This window comes from Solea solea, chromosome 15 (genome assembly GCF_958295425.1).
Source record: "Solea solea chromosome 15, fSolSol10.1, whole genome shotgun sequence".
Taxonomy (NCBI): Eukaryota; Metazoa; Chordata; class Actinopteri; order Pleuronectiformes; family Soleidae; genus Solea; species Solea solea.
In genome coordinates, this window is record NC_081148.1 from 11,208,735 (window position 1) to 11,235,222 (window position 26,488).

At 38.4% G+C, this 26,488-nt stretch overlaps 1 protein-coding gene across 1 annotated transcript in view; it reads right to left on the reverse strand.

Annotated features, from left to right (window-relative positions):
* Positions 1–26,488, reverse strand: part of ttc7a (tetratricopeptide repeat domain 7A) — a 53,018-nt gene that overhangs the window by 11,641 nt on the left and 14,889 nt on the right. Inside the window, exons 12-19 of the mRNA XM_058651177.1 lie at positions 25,995–26,099; positions 12,419–12,536; positions 11,326–11,383; positions 10,224–10,296; positions 9,960–10,120; positions 3,248–3,364; positions 2,301–2,413; positions 1,428–1,562 (exon numbers count right to left, since the gene is read on the reverse strand). Of these exons, the coding sequence (XP_058507160.1) occupies positions 1,428–1,562; positions 2,301–2,413; positions 3,248–3,364; positions 9,960–10,120; positions 10,224–10,296; positions 11,326–11,383; positions 12,419–12,536; positions 25,995–26,099 (880 nt within the window). The remainder of the gene's footprint in view (positions 1–1,427; positions 1,563–2,300; positions 2,414–3,247; positions 3,365–9,959; positions 10,121–10,223; positions 10,297–11,325; positions 11,384–12,418; positions 12,537–25,994; positions 26,100–26,488) is intronic.

The following is a 26,488-nucleotide window of genomic DNA, read 5'->3' on the forward strand; positions in this document are numbered from 1 at the left end:
GGTGGGTCGACACTGAAACCTTGGGAAAGAAACCCCTCAGCTCAGAAAACACACCGACCTTGTCAGGACCAGGAACTAGTTAAGTTTAGGGCTAAGATTTAAATTCTGGTTTTATTTAAGGTTAACACTTTGTTTCGGCTGTGACATAATGAAAGGAAGTCAACGCGGTGCTCAGAGACGAACAGCCTGTATGAGACCCATGTGTGAGTTTGGTAGTGGATGTTGTGTTTGTTTACATGTGTCTGATGATGCACAGATGGGGAACACTCAGCGCAGGCATGTCGCCTCTGTGAGATGAAAGCGAACCATTTGGACCACTCGTGCTTTCTTGTCATAGCTTTCAGGAGAATAAGGATTCAGGGGAAATAGGGCTACGGAATTTTAAAGGATTAGATCTGTGCTCGTTTATCAGTTTGAGTGTTCACATGCAGCTGAGTGTGGCCTTTTTGAAGACCGCCCCGCCCCCAACCTCCCCTTCTCTCTGTGTGTGTGTATGTGCATATGTTTTCTTATGTAGCCAGTGAGGATGTGAGATTAAGGGGGAAGTGACTGATGTTAAGAGGAATGTTGGGGAAGGAGGGTGACTTGGGATAGGACATGCTCAGCCTTGAGTGAGGGGTCATACCCCTGGTCTCTCTCTCGCTCTCTCTCTCTCTCTCACACACACACACACACACACACGCATACAAAGTGCATGTTTTATTTTGTCTGTTCTCAGCCGAGATATAGAGAATAACCTTCAAATTACACTCGGCCACAAGGGACGAGACCTCTTGGCCCGTCCATCCATCTTATCCTATGTCGGTTTTGTTACTGCCTTCACTTGAGTTGTGGTATGAATTCCTATTCCCATGCCTCATCCACTCAATCTGAGTGGATAGACGGAGTGCATCTCTGCGCCCCTCTCCCTTCATTTCCCGCTAATGCACAAGCTCACCCTGTGAACTTCCACATGCACTTCCGCTGCCATTCTGCCCTTCCTAGAGCAGTCGCTGCACACACTTCAACATCAGGCATGCAGTATTCAATGGGACTATAATGTCTCTGAGCAGTATACTGTTTACAGTATATAGTGATATACATCTACATACTTCGGGATCACTCCAAAAATGATGCCAAATGAATTTCTGTGAGTGCAGTGCTCCCACAACATTTGTGCTCACATAACCATCGTCTCACTCCCAAGAGAGACTGAAATTCGACTAAGCTTGTAAGCAGGTCAGTAAGGTGTGCGAGACAGTCACACTGCACAGCTTTTGTAGTAGCATCTGCACAATACAGTCTGTGCAGAGAGGAGGGAGTTCCAAATTTCAAGTTTGCTTGATCTGTATTTGTCTGTGATTATTAAAAGTTCACCTGCTGACCCCGCAGACCAAGAACAAGTGTAAAGAGAAACTGTGTTGGAGCTGCGCGTGTCATTATCATACCAGCCTGCAGCCAGATGTGTTCCAGCGTGGTCCAGATGTAGGCGGGTCCTTGGCGGCGGGAGGAGCTAATGTCCGACACCTCAGAGAGCGCCGCGTCCAGGCGAGACAGTGCAACTGACGACGGACTCAGTGAACCTGTGAAGGCGACATGAAGCTCGTTGAAACATACAGTGCCGTGCAAGTCTTTCATTAGATTTGTTGCTTTAGGAATGTGTTAATGACCACATCCAATTATTTTCCGGAAATACTGGAAATGTGTGCAGGACTAAGATAAGAAACATTTTTCAGAATGAACAGCTTCTACAGGCTAAGGTGTCGAGTGTAGGACTCTGGCTCTCTTTAACCTACATGCAGTGGAAGCCTAATGAATGTCATTGGTAACACCTGTGTTTGCCCTAATTTTCTGTCCAAAATGGCTGCTTTAATAATGTCATGCTTATTCAAGACATGCTTGAGCATTACACAAACATGTTGCATGAGTTATATTCATTGGATGCTTGCTAATATTTAAGACCACCTTTCAGTCACAGAAGAGATAATAGAACTTCAGCGACATTAATTTATAATTTTCCCATTAGCAAGGTCAACAGCAGTAGTAATGGCTTACCACTTTTGCACAGTGTATTCATATATCATTGATAATGAATACATTTAGGTGGGCAAAGTGATTATATCGTCACACAATCATAGTTTTACTCGATAAAAGGTCAAATACGCAGGGATTAAAAGTGACCGGCATGTTCACCTTTCTCACTGGTGTTTACCCAAAAACAATAGATGACTTAAGATAATCAATTCAGTACGAAGCAGTTTAAATATGTGCAACAGAGAGTCCTCATTAAAAAAAAGACTGTAACCACTGAGTGAGCAGACCAGTGGATGTGTCCTGGAAGTCAGGCAGGGTCAGGTGGATGGAGGATTTCCTGCCTCCGGGGCTGACCTCTGCCCTTTCAGCCACCGGTATGCTGCTGCTGTCATCTGTCTCACTGCAACACACGCGCACAAGTCATAAAACCACTCAATTCATGTCAATTCATGTCAATTAAGGTCATAAAAAAATCAAATCCCATTGCAAATCCCATTTCGAAACATTCTAGAGTGTTGCTGCCAAAGTGAACCTCTGTTCTAAATATTCATAAAACATAAATACACTGTATGGTTTAAAATGTAGTGTAGGATTTGAGCACATACAGATCAGAACAGTCAACTGTCAAAAAATATTTCCTTCTGCGCTTTTTCAAGGAAGGAAATGGGGGTAGAATGTCATATTTATATAATGAATGCTTTGAATGGTACTATTTTTGCAGACAGAACTATGAGGTCCACGATATATAAAAGTATAAAACGTTAAAATGACGGGTCTCGTTCTAGTATTTAGAGAAATGCTATTCCTCCCAGTCCTTCTAATGTTGTGCTTAATATCTATATTATCAGATCCAACACGCCCAACTTCACATCAGCTGCGGTGAGTCATCGCACAGACACCGTACATGCTCGTGAACTGAGCTGTTCCACGACAAATGGAAACATGTCTGAATGCAAGGAGGACAAGGCACAAGCAAATTAACCTCTGATCCTGCTGACCGCTGCTGACCGCTCTGCTCTGCTCTCCAGGCTAACCTCATCAATATATCGGAGTAAACGCACACACACACACACACAATAGTAAGTAATTAATGCAGGCAGTACCACCTCAAATCTCGACATGCATGGCAGTAAAAGAAAAACACTTGGGCCGTGAAGGCTCACACATCCAGACCCGCAGTGAGCAAGAGGAGCAAACCATCATAGAGACGTATGTTACACGTGAACACACTCACCTGGAGCGACCGACGTCATAGCAGCTCTGCCAGCGCTGCAGCATCACTTCACAGGTCTGCAGAGCTGTGGCCGGACCAAACAGGGCCTCCTCCAGCTTCACCTTTGTGAACAGCAAACTAGAACACACACACACACACACAGACACACTACTCAACAATATTGTAACAACTATGGAGCTTCTGCAACGTTTTATTGCCATGTTTCGCGTACCGCGTAAAATAAAACCCTCATTATACATTCGAGTATTATCTGTTTCTGTACCTGCATAGAAGTCGAACTGTCAACGGACCAGAAAGGAGGCTGTTATTAGGAAACACAGGCAAAACCTGTTTCTTATTGTCACCGACGAGAACCAACACACAACATGTGTACACTGTGAGGTTTGCAAGAGGCGGAGACCTCTGCGACCTGTCAGTGGCCGCTGAGCAGCTGAAACTATAGCAGATATTATCCCATAGTGTTTTGTTTGACAGTGAAAAATATAAATTAAGCAGCATGTAAAAGTGGACATTTGTCCTTGTGTGAGTGTTTGGGCTTTGACAGCGGTTGGTTAAGTGCTTAAATCCCATCAACATCTATCTGATGCACGTGGACTGAGATACACATGGATCAATAGAAAGAGGGAGGAGGGGGGTGTAAAGTCAGCCATCAACAACAGGCCCAATGAGTGTGTGTGTGCCTTGCGGTATGTGAGTGTGATTTTTTTTTTTTCTTTTCCTCTTTAGGACCTTTTCTGACATAAACGCTGACCTTGTAAGGACCAGTAGTCCTCATGGAGCCCCAAACCTGATCCTAATGAGGCAGAACGTCATCTCTGATCAATTTAGGGCTCAGATTTTTAATCTTTTAGGTTAGATTAAGGTTAAAATTAGACAAAGTTAGGGATTGTTTAGGCCGTCCAAATGAATGAAAGTCAATCCAGTGTCCTGAGAAGAGTAGCTGCGCAAACCTGTGTGCATGCGTGCGTGAGTGTGTGCTCGCTTTGCGGTATGAGTGTGTGTGTTGCAGAGCGTTAAGAGGCCGAAGAGTGATGCCATCGAGTGAGCAGAGTGATTCTGCTCAGCCCTTTTAGTTGAAGACAACTGGTTAAGTGATGTGGGAGTCTCTGGGGTGTGTGTGTGTGTGTGTGTGTGTGTGTATACTTGTTTCCTCTTTGGGACTTTTCCAGCATAAACACTGACCTTGTAAGGACCAGTAGTCCTCATGGAGACCAAAGTCTGGTCCTAATGAGGCAGAACCTCATTTCTGATGCTCGGGTCAAGGTTAGGATTGGGTTAAAGTTAGGGGTTAGGCAATAATTGGCTAGTATGGCTTTGGGTTGGTTGGAGTGCAATAAAGCGTCCTAACAACAATAGCTGAGCAAATCTTTGTGTGTGTTTAGTAATTGCCAGAAGGGGCCCTCAGAGGATGTACTCTGCCGTCAACATCACTCTTCCCTCAGTGTGACAATGACGAGAGAGAGAGAGAGAGAGAGAGAGAGAGAGGATTGAGACTATGGTATTTGCCATATCTGACGCCCGTCTGCCGAGCTGTCCACTGTCTCCCTGTTGTTGAAGGCCCCTCCAATTACTCTGTTCTCTCCTGTCAGAGGGTGAGGGGAGAAGAATGATGGAGGGAGGCAGAAAGGAAAGGACAAAGGGATGGAGAGAGGGCGAGGATCGATAGCAGCGAGAGACAAGCTTGTGTCAGGGGAGAAAACTCTCAGTGAAATGTGCCTCATTACCAGCTGACTGCTTGGTGGATGGATGGGGGAAGGTGTGTGTGTGTGTGTGTGTGTGTGTGTGTAGGGTGTGAGGAGAAGATGGAGGGAGGCTGGGAAAGAAAAAGAAAATGAAAGTGAATATGAGTGGGAGGAAGGAGGTTGAATTTCTCTGACATGTGGATGACAAGTGCGGCTGAGGGACTTTGTGTTGAGGATACGCCTGCCAGTAGGGGGTCCACTGTAGTGTGTGTGCGTGAGTGTAATTTTGTGTATCTCTAGACTCGTTATTACTAGTAATGCACTAAGAAGGTGTGAATCAATTCTCCATGACAGTGTAAGAGTGCGTTGGTAACATTCAGTAAAAAAGGAGTCTCTTGATGAAACAGCAAAACGTAATATGCTAGATAGATTAGATTAGATAGATTCTCAAAATGATGATATTATTCAATTATCAACATTTGTCTTTTACTTTGGACTCTATTTTTTATCTCAAATCTCAAGTTAATACAAAGGCAAGATGGTCCTGTATCATAACTGACATTTACTGTTACATAACAAGACTAGAATGTGCAGGCTATCCAATTTTCCTCACATCACAGATCATCCAAGAAGTAAGGGAGATGCCATTTGGACTGCTTTTAAAGTCAAACGTTTTACATAAACTATTAAGATTCATTGGCCCGATATCAAAGGAAAAAATTGGAACAAGCAAATAGAAAACAGGAATAAAGGCTTGTCTCTGCCTCAAACAAAAGCCAGGTTCCTCCTGTTGATGAAGCTACACTTTGAGATTAAACACCTCATTTTTGCAGCCAATTTGCATTTTGTTTACAACCGAAATAAAACACAGCTGCTGGCGTTTAAACTGAGCCTGTATTAATAATGTCTCATATTTGTTCACATAAATACTATGTATGACTTATTTAAACTTCCAATCTTAATGTTTCATATTATTCTGTCCTGACAGAACCACAAAGGTCCAGGAAAATAGATTCTATCAAGATTAGACCACTCACAATGCTACACATCAGATTACAAAGGCTGTCATTTTTTTTTTCCAGCCTCGTGGGAATAAGCCTAGCTTTTGAGTGGAGTGTTTGAGGATGGACGGCAGCGAGCAGTGAGCAGTGAATGCTCGGCGGTGGCTAATAGTAGTGAGCGCGAGTGTAACCTCTGTATAAAAATAACTAACAATATTCCCTTGGAAAAGTGGTAAATCTACAGTGTTACTCACTCTGCACTCCCACAGATCACAGTGTGTATTCACGTTCTCTACAGGTACACACACACACATACAGGTTTGTGCAGCTGTTCTTCTTAGGACACTGCAGTGACTTCCATTCACGTGGACATCCTAAACAATGCATTATTCCTAACCAGTTAATGCACACTCTTGACCTTAACCTCACCACAATGCAAATCTTAGCCCTACCAGTTCTCCGAAATGAGGTTCTGCCTCATTAGGGCCAGGTTTTCTGTCTCCATGAGAGACAGAACTGGTCCTGACAAGGTCAGTGTTTCACACACACGTACACACACACTTGTGTATGTGCATGTACTTGCTCATGCAGCAACATCCCATTAGATGAATGCAGAATCAAAGGCTGGGATTAATCATTCTCTTTAGTACAAAGTGAAGACCATGATCTATCTCTCCCTCTCTCTCTCTCTGGTAAATCAGACACTTTCAAAAGTCATAACAGAACGTTGGTTATGGTATGGTAATGTCAACTGTCCAATGTTGATATAATGTGTAATAAATGTGTCTTCTCCTCTCACCCTCCCCCAAAAATCCTCTCTGTTCCCTCTCTCTCTCTCTCTCTCTCAAATGCACAAAATCCTCTTCCCTCTTTTCCCCACTTTCCTTTTCTCTCCATAGCTCTCTCTCTCTCTCTCGCTCTCACGTTTGTAGCCGAATCACATTTCACATTGAAATGCACGCCTGTTTACCGGGTCATTAAAATTTCAAAGAAAAAGGGGGGAAAACGCAGACAGAGAGATAAAAAAAAAATGAGGCAAGAAGAGAAAGAGATGGAGATAGAGAAGAGAGAAGCAGGGGAAGGAAGAGGATGTGAGAGAAAGGGAAGAAGGAGAAATTTGCTATGCTACAGCGAGCTGACAGTTTACTGTGGTGCAGAGCATCAGTGGCTAACAAGAATGACACATATACAGTATATATATATATATATATATATATATATATATATATATATATATATATATACATATATACATATATGTACATGGATTATCTGCAACATGGATCCCAAGGGTAGCAATGCATCCTGACTCGGTGTGGATTCATTTTTATGTGCATAATGCAGGTCTGAATTAAACTTTTATTAATGAATTCATTAAGCTTTCATAGCAACAATAGTATGATTACTGCACCACAGAAAACATTACCCTCGTCTCAATTGTAACACTATTCTAATTCTCTATTATAACAAACATTCATAGGTGTCATTTGGAAACAATCATGTTTTTTTTGGGGTTTTTTTATGCATTTGGAAGAATTCTGGGAAGCACGTTAATGTGTGTTGCCAGCCGGCCTCTAACACAGCAAGTTGGATTGACCAATGAGCTACTGAGCTTGTTTTCGAGATTAGAGAGCTACTGTATGTGGTTCTCCTTTGTGAGAAAGCTAATTTCCGATTTATGGAAACAAACCACTCTGCATTGAGAAAAAAAAACAAACAAATCAAAAAACCTTTGTTAAGTGCTTTTCATGTTATTCTCACCAGACAAGTTTGTGATTCATTTTCCAGCCCTCCCTTTCTCAAGTATGTCGGGAAACTCTGGTGGCCTTTGTATACCAAAAAGGATCTTAAGATTCTTTCTAGTCTCCCACTGTCTTTGCTGTTTCCTCCTTCTTATTCAACTTTTATTAAAGTTCTCTGTAACAGTAACAGTCAATATGTATAGTAAAAAAAATAATAGTAAAAGAATCAACATGCCTTTGGCTGCTGTATATAAACATGGCAGCACAAGACGTCGGCTTCCGTAAAGCTAGGCCCTTGCCTCACTAACTTAAAAACAGGCTTACGACCACCAAGCAATTTTCTTTTAGAGTGATTAAACATTTATACAAACATTCTAATGGCTAATATATTCAAATTCTGTCAAATAAAACCCTCATATATAATACACACTGGACCTTTAAGAGTCATGTGACTGGTCACCTGATCAATCTCCGGAAACGTAACCATGCTTTTAGCAAGTGTCCATCAGCTCCTGCGGTAAATACTTGGCTACTTAGCTGCTAAATGTTCCACCCTTTTCACCCACTAGTTTCTCACGTTGCCTGATGTTTTGTGAGAGCAAAGACATTAAAGCGCCAAACTAAAACACTGGAGCTTCAAGAGGGTACAGTTCTCTTTAAAGCCGAGTCGTGTTCAGAGTCGGGTGATAATTCTGTGCAGATTTATCATCAGCCCTGACTTTACAGCAGATCCATGCAAAGACTATCAATACATAGTAAATCCTGGCGGTAATGATACAGCAAATGGCCTCGCAGTTGCAAATCATTTGTAATTCAGCTGTTCTTTTTAGCAATTTACAGCTACATAAAGCTGTATCTCTCTCTCTCTCTCTCTCTTCCTGACTCAACAACTGATGCTGTCTCTACCCATATGACCTCATGGTTACTGGGGCGATGGGGATTCCTGGTGCGGGGAGCATTGTGATTGGCTGAGAGTGCAAAAGAGGTTGTAAATGGGTCAAAGCAGTCAAGTGTCCCGATGGCGGAGGTGTTTTGTGTTTTGTATTGTTGTGTGTGTGTGTGTGTGTAGCATATCATTTTGCATGTAGACGGAGCGAGAGAACAGTTGTACAGCAATGATCAGGAAAAACGTGCAATAATGAAATGATCATCCCTCCTGAATTGTCTCACTCTGTATCTGTGTTTTTGTTTTTGCCATCAGACTGTTACTGTGTCATCAGTTTTCTTGTTTTTCTCCACCCCCCCCCCCCCCTTTCCTGCTTCTGTGCTTCTGAGGCACGGATGTGAGTCCATGGCTGTGTGCTGGGACCATAGAGGCCAACACTGACCCCAGATGGCTATGTTATGAAATGCTTTACTGGCCTTTAAATTCCTTAGAAAGATGATGCAACATGCTTCTATGTTGTGACTAGAGTGAAATAATTAGACTGGATGGTTAATGCTGCCTGTCTCTGATGCAACAGCACTTCCACCACGGCTAATGAACGTGTTTTCAATGTTTTTTTGTTCAATACAAGCGACTGAAAACATTCCTGAGAGTGAAAAAGGAGGATTTTTTTGTTGTCTTGTTAATCTAGAGAAAAATAATAATTTCACTGCTGTGCCATTCCTTAATGAAGACAAACACATCTCAACAATGAAAACATTTGTTCTCAAGTGCTAAAAAAACTTACATATTTCCACAGTGTACTACTATAATTCATATAATGTATGCACATATTCAACACAGATAAAGTGTAACATACGGTTAAAGAAACCAACCTAAAAGGTCACAGGTTGAGTGCCTACAACTATTTAAAGTACCCTGCAGCAAATCACTAAATCCCTGCAAGCACCAAAATGACTGTCAATGTCTGAGTCAGGTTTACTGTGTTGAACCTGTTTAGCATAACAGGCGGCAGGGTTTGTCTGCTGGACGACACACGAGTCAAGAAAGCAGCACTAGGGCTCAGGTCAGAGCTGCAAAGTTAAAAGGGTAAGAGTGCATGAGGGGCATAGGTGCTGCAATGCGGGCGTCCACTCCAACACATCTAAATAAGGCGTAGAGTGTGTGTCTGCTTGGCCTCCAACACATCAGAGCTGAGATACCCAATCCCTACAGAGAGGACGAGTGTTAGGATGGTGCTGCACCACTCACTGGAGCCACCCTCACACTCACACACAGAAAAACGAAATGCAAAGTTTTAAGTACAGCGATCGATTGGCACCTTCTCCTCATTTCACCAACACTTCTTCTACCGACATCTTTCTACTGTGCATGTGAGTGGGATGGAGAAGTGGGTTTTACTTGAAGTTGTCGGGGTGCTGGCTGAGGGCCAGGCCCAGGGTTTCCAAGGCATGACGGTGGTGTTTCTGGGCGCTGAGCAGCAGGGTCAGCAGGTGGAGGGAGTGCAAGTCGTCCCCATGAAGACAGAGCGCTGCCTGCAGGGGCTCCATGGCTGCGGATACCTGCCAAACAAACACACGTTCCCACGTATAACTTCTTCTTCCTAATCGGCAGTTTTCTAACGATTCTCAATTCTGTTCATTTATATCTCATAACTGGTCATACCTGGCGTACGAGTGCCAGCTGCAGAGCCAAGTACATAGCAATCTGAGCATCCAGAAGGTCTAATGCGTGAGCTCTGAGGGAGGAAAGACACACATCCCTGAGTTGTTTCTTGCATTTTGATCACAGACTGTATATAAAAATGAACTTAATCTTCCAGTTATTTAAAGAGAAGCCTGGAAAGTAGAGTGGAAGTAACATTTAGACAGCAGCTGGTTTCAAAAAGAACACTCTTTGAATGCAAGTCTCTGGGGAAATGAGTCTACTTCTCACTTGATTTATAACACCGGTAAACATTTTCCAGAGATGTTAATGGTCTCAATTGCTATATGCGCCTTCTTTAGTAGAACACGATGTACATTTTTTAAATTGTGTCCCCATTTAGAGGAAAATAGACAATAAAGCACAGCACAAATCAGGATGATTGACAGCTAGTATTGTCCAGTAGGTGCCTGGTTGCAGGTGATGCCTGTGAACTTCCTGTTTCCAAACGTTTGCAGGATTGTAGACTACTACTTTTAAGAATAATAATAATAATAATAATAATGATGATGATACATTTTATTTTTAGGCCCCTCTCAAAGCACTCAAGGTCACCTTACCATGCAGAGTTAAAACAAAGAGTCAAAGAGTAGTAAAATTAATAATAAAACCAAATTCATAATACACCGAATCGTGTAACACTGGGAGGGTTTGATATATGGGTATATATATAGGTGGATATAACAAATCACAGTGAATATGCAAGTTTAAACAGATGTGTTTTAGACGGGATTTGAAGGTGGGAAGTGAGTCATAGGTGCGGAGGTCTGGTGGGAGAGTGTTCCAGAGGTGGGGAGGAGAGCGGCTGAAGGCTTGAGACCCCATGGTAGACAGGTGAGCAGATGGAACATGGAGGTGGATGGAGGAAGATGGACCTTGGGTGTGTGTGTGTGTGTGCGCGGGGTAACACTGTTACAGCATAGCCAGTTGGCATTTTAAATAAGAAAAACAAACAACAAAAACATTCTGGGGATGACATTTATTATTGCATATTTAAAAAAAAAATAAAAATCATGACATATGAGAACCCTGTGTTGTGAAGATTAAAAGAAACCAGACCTACTTGCTCAGAGCCCGAAGTGCTTTTTTGTTGAATTCGTCCCGCTCTGCTTTGAGGGAAGCTGCAGGTGGAGAGACATAATTGTACATCTTTAACTGAGACACAACTTTAAAATGGAAGTAGCATGTGTCCAGCAAGTCACAACTGCACATGACCCTTATGACCTATATGACTCATGACATATCATAAATAACGGCACCGAGACAGGAGAGCCAGCTTGGTTGGCAATTCCTGGAATGTCTGCTGGTCTCTTGGCAATGCTGGTGACATCACTGTAGGTCAGCGGTTCTCAAATGTGGTTCTAGGGATCCCTGCAGGACCATGACACACTACTAGAGGGTCTGAAAAAGGTTTGCAGATTCATTTAGAAAAAAGATCATTATGTATACATATATATATATATATATATATATATATATATATATATACATATGTAAAGGTCTATGGTTTTATTATTATCTATATTTATCTATTATAGATGCATTACTGTTGAGCATACAGCAAAAGAAAAATAAATAGGCTTCAGAGTATGAATTAGTTCATATATTAGTTTCTAATCCATCATTTTATCATCACATTATTCCAAGGGAAGCAACTGTACAAGAAGATTTGTAGAATTTTGTGTCCTTCATTGAGAGGAATTTAAGAACTGATACTCTAGGTCATAAATTCCAGCAAAAATAAAATCACCTGAAATTTGTTGTGTATCCATGTTAGGGCTGAACAATGTATTGTTATAATATCGAAATCATAATTTGAAACAATACAATTCGCAAAATGCAAAAGCTAAGCAATTTATTTATTTTAATTTTGAGTGCTGTGTTTTATGTAAATGTATGCAAAAAATAATAACTCATATATTTTGGAAACAGTTTGCATCTTCAAGTTATGCTTTCAATAAAAATAGAGTCATGGTAGTGTGGTAATGCGCCGTCAACTTTACTGTTATTACACAGTGAAAACTGAAATGAGCTTGAACTCTAAAAAAATAAAATGTTTTGCAAATCGAATCACAATTGCAACATTTGCCAGACAAATTGCAATCATATTGTTTCAGCAAATTGCTCAGCCCTAATCCAGTAATCCATATCCATACCATCAGAGGCCTGTAGACTGTAGCAGAGTCCCAGAGCCAAGTAGGCCTTGGGTAGAAATTCTCCAGCTTCCTCCCCCATGGACACCACACTCTGAGACAGAGCTTCTGCCTCCACAAACTAGACACACACATATACACACACAGTTTTTCACATTGCTGAACATACTTCTGACTGGCAGGAGAAACAAAACTATTCTGCTTTTACACACAAATCCGGACACATCATGTAACCAGTGAACTGCAATTAGTGCCTGCTGCTGCAAGGCATTCTAGTGAGAACCTAGAGTATAGCTTTTTTGTCACATTTTGGACAACATACTAATGTATGACTTTTTTTCACATTTTGGACGACATACTAATGTATGACTTTTTTGTCACATTTTGGACGACATACTAATGTATGACTTTTTTGTCACATTTTGGACAACATGCTATAGTATGACTTTTTTGTCACATTTTGGACGACATACTAAAGTATAGCTTTTTTGTCACATTTTGGACAACATACTATACTATGACTTTTTTGTCACTTTTTGGACGACAAATTAAAGTAAAGCGATACTATACTATGACTTTTTTGTCACATTTTGGACGACATACTAAAGTATGACTTTTTTGTCACATTTTAGACGACATACTAATCTATGACTTTTTTGTCACATTTTGGACGACATCCTAATCTATGACTTTTTTTCACATTTTGGACGACATACTAACCTATGACTTTTTTGTCACATTTTGGACGACATACTAATGTATGACTTTTTTGTCAAATTTTGGACAACATACTATACTATGACTTTTTTGTCACTTTTTGGACGACATACTAATGTATGACTTTTTTGTCAAATTTTGGACAACATACTAATGTATGACTTTTTTGTCACTTTTTGGACGACAAATTAAAGTATGACTTTTTTGTCACATTTTGGACGACATACTAATGTATGACTTTTTTGTCACATTTTGGACGACATACTAAAGTATAGCTTTTTTGTCACTTTTTGGACGACAAAATAAAGTATGGCTTTTTAGTCAAATTTTGGACGACATACTAATGTATGACTTTTTTGTCAAATTTTGGACAACATACTATACTATGACTTTTTTGTCACTTTTTGGACGACATACTAACCTATGACTTTTTTGTCACATTTTGGACGACATACTAATGTATGACTTTTTGGTCACATTTTGGACGACATACTAATGTATGACTTTTTTGTCAAATTTTGGACGACATACTATACTATGACTTTTTTGTCACATTTTGGACGACATACTAATGTATGACTTTTTTGTCACGTTTTGGACGACATACTAAAGTATAGCTTTTTTGTCACTTTTTGGACGACAAAATAAAGTATGGCTTTTTAGTCAAATTTTGGACGACATACTAAAGTATAGCTTTTTTGTCACTTTTTGGACGACAAAATAAAGTATGGCTTTTTAGTCAAATTTTGGACGACATACTAAAGTATGACTTATTGTCACATTTTGGACAACATACTATACTATGACTTTTTTTCACATTTTGGACGACATACTAATCTATGACTTTTTTGTCACATTTTGGACGACATACAATAGTATGACTTTTTTGTCACATTTTGGACGACATACTAATGTATGACTTTTTTGTCACATTTTGGACGACATACTAATGTATGACTTTTTTGTCACATTATGGACGACATACTAAAGTATAGCTTTTTTGTCACATTTTGGACAACATACTAATGTATGACTTTTTTGTCACATTTTGGACGACATACTAACCTATGACTTTTTTGTCACATTTTGGACGACATACTATAGTATGACTTTTTTGTCACATTTTGGACGACATACTAAAGTATAGCTTTTTTGTCACATTTTGGACAACATACTATACTATGACTTTTTTTCACATTTTGGACGACATACTAAAGTATAGCTTTTTTGTCATATTTTGGACAACATACTATACTATGACTTTTTTGTCACTTTTTGGACGACAAATTAAAGTAAAGCGATACTATACTATGACTTTTTAGTCACATTTTGGATGACATAATACACTATGACTTTTTTGTCACATTTTGGACGACATACTAATCTATGACTTTTTTGTCACATTTTGGACACCATACTATACTATGACTTTTTTGTCACTTTTTGGACGACAAATTAAAGTATGACTTTTTGGTCACATTTTGGACGACATACTAATGTATGACTTTTTCGTCAAATTTTGGACGACATACTATACTATGACTTTTTTGTCACATTTTGGACGACATACTAATGTATGACTTTTTGGTCACATTTTGGACGACATACTAAAGTATAGCTTTTTTGTCACATTTTGGACAACATACTATACTATGACTTTTTTGTCACATTTTGGATGACATACTAAAGTATAGCTTTTTTGTCACATTTTGGACAACATACTATACTATGACTTTTTTGTCACTTTTTGGACGACAAATTAAAGTAAAGCGATACTATACTATGACTTTTTTGTCACATTTTGGACGACATACTAAAGTATAGCTTTTTTGTCACATTTTGGACAACATACTATACTATGACTTTTTTGTCACTTTTTGGACGACAAATTAAAGTAAAGCGATACTATACTATGACTTTTTAGTCACATTTTGGACGAGATACTATAGTATGACTTTTTAGTCACATTGTTGACGACATACTATAGTATGACTTTTTTGTCATATTTTGGATGACATACTAAAGTATGACTTTTTGTCACATTTTGGATGACATACTAATGTATGACTTTTTCGTCACATTTTGGACGACATACTAATCTATGACTTTTTGTTACATTTTGGACGACATTCTAATGTATGACTTTTTTGGCACATTTTGGATGACATACTAACCTATGACGTTTTTGTCACATTTTGGATGACATACTATACTATGACTTTTTTGTCACATTTTGGACGACATACTAATGTATGACTTTTTTGTCACATTTTAGACGACATAATACTAAGTGTTTGGCCTAAGTAAGTCCACCCAAGTTGGGTCTTGAACCCACAACCCCTGGAATGGGAGAGTAGTGTCTTATCCATTAGGCCACTGGGACTCAACTGTAACTCGACAAATACTATTTATTTGGGTGACATACTGTAGTATGACTTTTTAGTGACATTTTGGACGACATACTTTAGTATGACTTTTTAGTCACATTTTGGATGACATACTGATGTATGACTTTTTTGTCACATTATTAAAGGACATACTATTAAGTGTTTGGCCTAAGTAAGTCCACCCAAGATGGGTCTTGAACCCACAACCCCTGGAATGGGAAGGTAGTGTCTTATTCATTAGGCCACTGGGACTCAACAGTAACTCGACAAATGCTCTTTAATTGTTAAATTTTGAACAACAATACTAACCTATGTCTTTTTTGTTACATTTTGGACGACATACTATAGTATGAATTTTTTGTTACATTTTGGACTACATACTATAGTATGATTTTTTTGTTACATTTTGGATGACATACTAAGCTATAACGTTTTTGTTACAGTTTGGACGACATACTAATGTATGACTTATTGTCACATTTTGGACGACATACTAAAGTATGACTTTTTTGTCAGATTTTGGACGACATACTAATGTATGGCTGTTTTGTCAAATTTTGGACAACATACTAGACTATGACTTTTTTGTCCCTTTTTGGACGACAAAATAAAGTATGGCTTTTTAGTCACATTTTGGACGACATACTAAAGTATAGCTTTTTTGTCACATTTTGGACAACATACTATACTATTACTTTTTTTCACATTTTGGACGACATACTAACCTATGACTTTTTTGTCACATTTTGGACAACATGCTATAGTATGACTTTTTTGTCACATTTTGGACGACATACTAAAGTATAGCTTTTTTGTCACATTTTGGACAACATACTATACTATGACTTTTTTGTCACTTTTTGGACGACAAATTAAAGTAAAGCGATACTATACTATGACTTTTTAGTCACATTTTGGACGACATACTAAAGTATGACTTTTTTGTCACATTTTGGATGACATACTAATCTATGACTTTTTTGTCACATTTTGGATGACATACTATAGTATGACTTTTTGGACGACATTGTAATGTATGACTTTTTTGGCACATTTTGGATGACATACTAACCTATGACGTTTTTGTCACATTTTGGACGACATACTATACTATGACTTTTTTGTCACATTTTGGACAACATACTTAAGTATTACTTTTTTTGTCTCATTTTGGACGACATACTATAGTATGACTTTTTAGTCACATTGTTGACGACATACTATAGTATGACTTTTTTGTCATATTTTGGATGACATAAATAAGTGCCATACTATTATGTGCCTGGTTTAAGTAAGTCCACCCAAGATGGGTTTTGAACCCACAATACCTGGAATGGGAGGGTAGTGTCTTATCCATTAGGCCACTGGGAATCAACTTTAACTCGACAAATGCTGTTTTTTTGTCACGTTTTGAACAACAATACTAACCTATGACTTTTTTGTCACATTTTGGACGACATACTAATGTATGACTTTTTAGTCACATTTTGGACAACATGCTATAGTATGACTTTTTAGTCAAATTTTGGACAACATTCTAATGTATGACTTTTTTGTCACACTTTGGACAACATGTTATAGTATGACTTTTTAGTCAAATTTTGGACGACATACTAAAGTATGACTTTTTAGTCACATTTTGGACAACATACTAAAGTATGACTTTTTTGTCACATTTTAAGGACATAATATTAAGTGTTCTGCCGAAGTAAGTCCACCCAAGATGGGTCTTGAACCCACAACCCCTGGAATGGGAGGGTAGTGTCTTATCCATTAGGCCACTGGGACTCAACAGTAACTCGACAAATGCTCTTTTATTGTTAAATTTTGAACAACAATACTAACCTATGTCTTTTTTGTCACATTTTGGACGACATACTAATGTATGACTTTTTTGTCACATTTTGGACGACATACTAAGATATAGCTTTTTTGTCACATTTTGGACAACATACTATACTATGACTTTTTTTCACATTTTGGACGACATACTAACCTATGACTTTTTCGTCACATTTTGGACGACATACTAACCTATGACTTTTTTGTCACATTTTGGACGACATACTATAGTATGACTTTTTTGTCACATTTTGGACGACATACTAATGTATGACTTTTTGGTCACATTATGGACGACATACTAAAGTATAGCTTTTTGTCACATTTTGGACAACATACTATACTATGACTTTTTTGTCACATTTTGGACAACATACTATACTATGACTTTTTTGTCACATTTTGGACGACATACTAATGTATGACTTTTTTGTCACATTTTGGACAACATGCTATAGTATGACTTTTTTGTCACATTTTGGACGACATACTAAAGCATAGCTTTTTTGTCACATTTTGGACAACATACTATACTATGACTTTTTTGTCACTTTTTGGACGACAAATTAAAGTAAAGCGATACTATACTATGACTTTTTAGTCACATTTTGGACGACATACTAAAGTATGACTTTTTGTCACATTTTGGACGACATACTAATGTATGACTTTTTGGTCACATTATGGACGACATACTAAAGTATAGCTTTTTGTCACATTTTGGACAACATACTATACTATGACTTTTTTGTCACATTTTGGATGACATACTAATGTATGACTTTTTTGTCACATTTTGGACGACATACTAAAGTATAGCTTTTTTGTCACATTTTGGACAACATACTATACTATGACTTTTTTGTCACTTTTTGGACGACAAATTAAAGTAAAGCAATACTATACTATGACTTTTTAGTCACATTTTGGACGACATACTAAAGTATGACTTTTTGTCACATTTTGGATGACATACTAATGTATGACTTTTTAGTCACATTTTGGACGACATACTAATCTATGACTTTTTTGTCACATTTTGGACAACATGCTATAGTATGACTTTTTTGTCACATTTTGGACAACATGCTATAGTATGACTTTTTTGTCACATTTTGGATGACATACTTATCTATGACTTTTTTGTCACATTTTGGACAACATGCTATAGTATGACTTTTTTGGCACATTTTGGATGACATACTATACTATGACTTTTTTGTCACATTTTGGACGAGATACTTTAGTATGACTTTTTTGTCTCATTTTGGACGAGATACTATAGTATGAATTTTTAGTCACATTGTTGACGACATACTATAGTATGACTTTTTTGTCATATTTTGGATGACATACTAAAGTATGACTTTTTGTCACATTTTGGATGACATACTAATGTATGACTTTTTCTTCACATTTTGGACGACATACTAATGTATGACTTTTTTGGCACATTTTGGATGACATACTAACCTATGACGTTTTTGTCACATTTTGGACATCGTCCTCAAGTATGACTTTTTTGTCACATTTTGGACCACAAACTAAAGTATGACTTTTTAGTCACATTTTGGACGACATTCTAATGTATGACTTTTTAGTCACATTTTTGACGACATACTATAGTATGACTTTTTTGGCAGATCTTGGACGACATACTATAGTATGACTTTTTTGTCACATTTTGGACCACATACTAAAGTATGACTTTTTAGTCACATTTTGGACGACATTCTAATGTATGACTTTTTAGTCACATTTTTGACGACATACTATAGTATGACTTTTTTGGCAGATCTTGGACGACATACTATAGTATGACTTTTTTGTCACATTTTGGACGACATACTAATTATGACTTTTTTGTCACATTTTGGACGACATACTAACCTATGACTTTTTTGTCACATTTTGGACGACATACTATACTATGACTTTTTTGTCACATTTTGGATGACATACTAATGTATGACTTTTTTGTCACATTTTGGACGACATACTAAGATATAGCTTTTTTGTCACATTTTGGACAACATACTATACTATGACTTTTTTTCACATTTTGGACGACATACTAACCTATGACTTTTTTGTCACATTTTGGACGACATACTAACCTATGACTTTTTTGTCACATTTTGGACGACATACTAAAGTATGACTTTTTTGTCACATTTTGGACGACATACTAAAGTATAGCTTTTTTGTCACATTTTGGACGACATACTTTAGTATGACTTTTTTGTCACATTTTGGACAACATGCTATAGTATGACCGTTTAGTCACATTTTGGACGACATACTAACCTATGACTTTTTTGTCAAATTTTGGACGACATACTATACTATGACTTTTTTGTCACATTTTGGACGACATACTAATGTATGACTTTTTTGTCACATTTTGGACGACATACTATAGTATGACTTTTTTGTCACATTTTGGACGACATACTAAAGTATAGCTTTTTTGTCACATTTTGGACAACATACTATACTATGACTTTTTTTCACATTTTGGACGACATACTAACCTATGACTTTTTTGTCACATTTTGGACGACATACTAACCTATGACTTTTTTGTCACATTTTGGACGACATACTAACCTATGACTTTTTTGTCACATTTTGGACGACATACTAACCTATGACTTTTTTGTCACATTTTGGACGACATACTAAAGTATGACTTTTTTGTCACATTTTGGACGACATACTAAAGTATAGCTTTTTTGTCACATTTTGGACAACATACTATACTATGACTTTTTTTCACATTTTGGACGACATACTAACCTATGACTTTTTTGTCACATTTTGGACGACATACTATAGTATGACTTTTTTGTCACATTTTGGACAACATGCTATAGTATGACCTTTTAGTCACATTTTGGACGACATACTAACCTATGACTTTTTTGTCAAATTTTGGACGACATACTATAGTATGACTTTTTTGTCACATTTTGGACAACATGCTATAGTATGACCTTTTAGTCACATTTTGGACGACATACTAACCTATGACTTTTTTGTCACATTTTGGACGACATACTATACTATGACTTTTTTGTCACATTTTGGACGACATACTAATGTATGACTTTTTTGTCACATTTTGGACGACATACTAAGATATAGCTTTTTTGTCACATTTTGGACAACATACTATACTATGACTTTTTTGTCACATTTTGGACGACATACTATAGTATGACTTTTTTGTCACATTTTGGACGACATACTAAAGTATAGCTTTTTTGTCACATTTTGGACAACATACTATACTATGACTTTTTTGTCACATTTTGGACGACATACTATACTATGACTTTTTTGTCACATTTTGGACGACATACTAATGTATGACTTTTTTGTCACATTTTGGACGACATACTAAGATATAGCTTTTTTGTCACATTTTGGACAACATACTATACTATGACTTTTTGTCACATTTTGGACGACATACTATAGTATGACTTTTTTGTCACATTTTGGACGACATACTAAAGTATAGCTTTTTTGTCACATTTTGGACAACATACTATACTATGACTTTTTTTCACATTTTGGACAACATACTAACCTATGACTTTTTTGTCACATTTTGGACGACATACTAACCTATGACTTTTTTGTCACATTTTGGACGACATACTAACCTATGACCTTTTAGTCACATTTTGGACGACATACTATAGTATGACTTTTTTGTCACATTTTGGACGACATACTAAAGTATAGCTTTTTTGTCACATTTTGGACAACATACTATACTATGACTTTTTTGTCACTTTTTGGACGACAAATTAAAGTAAAGCAATACTATACTATGACTTTTTAGTCACATTTTGGACGACATACTAAAGTATGACTTTTTGTCACATTTTGGATGACATACTAATGTATGACTTTTTAGTCACATTTTGGACGACATACTAATCTATGACTTTTTTGTCACATTTTGGACAACATGCTATAGTATGACTTTTTTGTCACATTTTGGACAACATGCTATAGTATGACTTTTTTGTCACATTTTGGATGACATACTTATCTATGACTTTTTTGTCACATTTTGGACAACATGCTATAGTATGACTTTTTTGTCACATTTTGGATGACATACTTATCTATGACTTTTTTGTCACTTTTCGGACAACATACTATAATATGACCTTCATGTCACATTTTGGACAATATACTATAGTATGACTTTTTTTCCAAAATTTGACAAAAATGTCATAGTTTAGCATGTCGTCCAAAATGAGACAAAAATTTCACAGTTAGACGACTAATTTTAACTAAACAGTGCCTTTGTATGTAAAAGTTACTGTTACTTGCCCCTGAACATCTTCACATCTGGCTCTCTTTAAAGTTTGCACACCCCCGGTCTAAAAACTTCAAGTTTTAAAGGTTCAATCCACCCAAAACCGGCACGATCAAAATTTTGCCGCTGAATTTTGAAGCATAGTATTGTCGTTCTCAGGACACATACTCTATATCACATCAGAACAAGTGCAATGCAAGTGAAATGCTGCAGTGCCTTTAAGTGTATTCCATTGTATTTATAGAATGTAACTGTATTTTTGTGTTTGTACATATTTTGTAGTTGTCTTTGTTTCCTTCATTTATTATTCATTCTGCTTATTACCTCTCTTTTCTACTTTTTTTCTACTGCTGACTGTAAAAGCCCACACAATAATTCTGAGACACTGCAACTGTGCTTGCTTTAATGGCAAATAAAAATCTTGAATCTTGTATATTAAAAAGAAAATACCCCAGGACAATTGTTATATACTGTACTTTATCCTCTTTGTGAGTGTGTGAGTGAGACATGAAAGCCTTTAACAGCAGTTGCAATCGAGGCAGATGTGGCTAAAGTGCAGCAAAGAATGTCGTATAGATTTCGCTGAAGGACAACACAAAGTTTGCTGAAGGACACACAACACACACAACAGGGCTCTGCTCAGCCAAGGAGAAGCGTGTCACTCTGTGTGAGGTGCTGCAAGTGAGGAGGTGGTCACAGAAGGGGGGACATGCCTTTATGAGCATGCCAGCACAACAGCAAGTCTATCCCCATCTCTTTCTCTTAATCGAGCAACGTCTAAAGCAGAACACAATAGCCATGTCATATCAAACACACAGCCCGTCCTTTGTACAGGAAAGGGGGATTTGTTTGCTTTTGAATTGTGTGATGAGACGTGTCGCTGCTGCAGAGTGAAAACCTTGCATCTGCAAAACTGCTCTTGAGGAATTTAGAAAAGCTGCTTTGAGCCGGGATTGCCGGGCGTGCAGTTTGTGTTGTGTTGTTGTTGTCATGTGTTATTATGAGACTATTTCAACAGGCACAAACATCCTTTATTTTTTTATATATTTTTTTTTTACATAAAGTGCCCATATAGTGATGTGAAAACCTGTATACACATAGAGATTACTCTCAACAATGAAGACAATTTTCTGGTGGAGGTGATGGTGTATAATGCTGGCCCATTTCTGTAATGTTCCACAGCACTATGGCCACAGTGTCCCATTGTGATTATGGCTGTAAGCTCCTTAGTGTCTCCGGCCTGCCATGATCTCCAGCCCTTGACAGATGTGCTCTCTGCATTCGCCTGGTAGCTCCTCTTTTTCTAATCTCTGACCCCTTTCTCCACCCTAAATACCACTGTTGTTGTGACTTTCCCCCCGTACTAAACACGAACAACAGAACTATCCGAGCTGGCCACACTCGACAGTGATGCCACAGCACAGTAACAATCCTGAGACTTAAACAATATGCACAATGAATTTATGGATTCATATGTGTACATATTGCACTTATACTGTTAAACCTTGTCCACAAATATGGTGTAAATCTCCACTCAGTGCACAACAGCAATTCATGATACCTCAGCTAAAGGTGCCTGTGTAACTTTTAAACGTAGACAAATGTCTGTGACATTTAAACTTTTATTAAATTAGTTCAAATGATGCTGATTAAGCTCCACACAACTCTCTTCATTTCTCAGTATAGTGCAGGGGGTCTGCAACCTTTGGAATGAAAAGAGCCAATTTCGCCCACCTCTCCACCCAAATAAAATTAACCTGGAGCCGTAAATCCTATTTTGAACACTTTTATTTATCGCCTTGATCTCTAAATCAGAGGTGTTCACTTGCAGGTTGCACACCATACGTAGTTTATATATTGTATAGTGTTACGATCTCGTGTGGCCCGGCAACATTTCCATGCTGCACACAGGAAGTGATTTGTTTTATTTAAAGACAGACAGCAGCAACGGCAACACTGCATGAAAAGTTCCAGACGTGAATTCTCCTGTTTAACATAAAACGTCAGCAGTTGGATTGAATCAATTCTTACTGCCCCTGCCTTCCCTTGTGCTGCTGGTGTGTACACAAAAACACTCCCTTGGTCAGGTCTGATAGTATTGCTTGGCAGCGCCTGTTTTCAGATAACACGCACAGCACACAATAATGTTTCATCATTTCTGTTCACCAAGACCAAAAAAGTGGCAGCATTATAAAAATCCCCATCAACAAAAATCACTAAAAGTTAAGCACCGCAGCTTTAACCGAAGCGAAGGAGGCATGTCTAATGACAGAAAATACAAATAAATGTGCCTGGATTACAGAGGTGATTATCCGTAGTAATGCATTCACATGCAGATTATATCTCATTAGATCCAGATGGAGAATGGATGCTTGCTACTCTCGCTATAATCCTGTGAAATTTCAACCTACACATGTATCACTGTTTGGCTTTGCGTTGATTTCTGTTGACACTGACTTCATGCTTGTAACCCCTTGATAAAAGCAGAATAAAAAAAATAAATAAAAGAAAGTACAGCCTGCCCAGTCAAGCTCCATGATGACAGGCCATTTTAAGCCATTTACTTTTGAAGATATCAAGATATGGAGCAACAGATAGTACCTAACTAAATAAATTAGAAGAGAACTAATGTCTTGAGCAGAGAGTGACATCACACCCACTAGGGGTGCGTCAAAATACCGATTTGGGGATATATCGTCATCCGTCCTCGCGCAATATGATAATTAATTTGGCAGGACAAATATTGATATTTTAATTAATAAATTAAAGAGCTCTAAAATAAATGTCAATTTCACTCGCCAGGTGTCACTACAGTACTTGCTGTCTCCTCCCGGTGGCGCTGCTCAAATAAATGAGGGACACTTTGTTCTCTATGTTGTGAAGAGAAATCCTGCAATTTTAACTTTTAACACGGACGGTTTGTTTTCTTCAGTTAGACAGATATCGTGATGTATCGCTATATGATTGTCTTGCAACATATTGATTATCACGGAATCATTGTATCGTGATATTATTGGTATCGTGGACCATTTGTCGCGTACCGCATCGTCACGTACCCTGTGATTCCCACACCTTATTTTCTACCTTCCACTACTTTACACTGCTTTACAAACCACACATTAAGAAAATGAATGTGTTTCTTAATAATAATCCTGTTATTCTGCCTTTGTTTGGTCTCTGTGAACGGGGCCAATGCAAAATCATTCATATGCTTCCTCCTTCATCTGAAAACAGGCTCTGTCAAGCAAAATGATCATATACTGAGGGATTGTTTGAGTGTATACAGCAGCAGTGCGGTGGTGGGCGAGAGCAAGAGGATTATATTCTCGTGCAACTGTTGACGGACCAGGTTTTTTGGAGTTTTCAGTCATACTCCTGTAGGCAGCTGTCTCACTTTACCAGCAAAATGTTCTTGGTGTCTCTAAAATGAATCACTTCCTGTGTGCAGCATGACACAATATCTAAACACTGCTATACTGAGAAACAGAGAGGGAGTCGAGAGAAGCTGATTCAGGCTTAATTAGTGTTGTGTTAACTCATTTAAAAACGGTATGAATGTAATGGATTTGTTTTTGACTGAAAAGCCACACACAGTACCGTTTTTCCTGCAAGTTCTGAGTTCATTGTCCTGTATATGACGTGTATGTCGAGATTATTAGTTCATGAGTTCCACCTGAACACAGCAAGGAACTCAGTAACGATGTAGGATGTCGTTCAAAGTGTTACGCTGAGGGCAATACTCTGGATTTACTACCAAAGACCTCAGACAAGGAGAGCAATAAGACCACATATAGGGTTGATATTGTTCTGGCATTTCTGTGATGGAGAACTCTATGACCTGAGAAAGGCTCCCTCATTTCTCAGACCTAACCTTTCTCCTCCAGACTCATAAGTGACTTGATACATTTAATATGATACATCTCATGGTGACTTGCGAAAAAAGGCATAGAAAGATAGATAGATTGCTTAACTGCAATGACAAGTGGCGCTCAAGTATTTAATACTGGGCCTTACAATACGGGTGTTTTGTGTTGCGGTCTCTTGGACACACACACCACACGTCTGCTCGTAGGAACACCGGTGTCTCTCTAAACAGAGGAGTGAGCAAGAACAGACATTAACAACAGCTCCAACGTCTATCTCTGGGGAAATGTATTAGAACAAGGACGTTACTGTTCTGTTATTAATCCTCTGTATGTCCCAGGCCTGACCCGAAATGGCATGTGAGTGCATGTCATGGTTATTGCATATAACTTTATGTGGGTGTTGTGTGTGTGTGTGTGTGTGTATTCACCCAGTGCAGCTGACCGATGCAAATTTTAGCAGCCAACAGGGGCAGGGATGGGTCCTCAGGTCTCATCCTAGCACACTCTTTAAATACAGACACAGCACCAACACCCTGAAAGACACACACACACAGAAACACGTACACACGCGACAAATTGTGACCACAAGCTATTATGTTATTATGCAAGTGTATCAAACGCACATCGACTGTCCTTACACAGCCTTAATAGACCCATTTAGACACAGAGACACTTAATACATGTAGGTCAATCATTAATGGACCATGTGCGCGCACACACACACACCCGCACACGCACACACACTGGGCATGCCCCTAAATAGAAGTGGATATGACGACACTGAGGCGGCCCCTTCTCCTTCTAGGGCGCAGCCTATTTCTAGAGCTGTCCATTGATCTGCAGTGTCACTTCATCCTGAAACCCAGATTCATTTCATTGTCACACACACACACATGGGCGCGCACACACACACACACACACA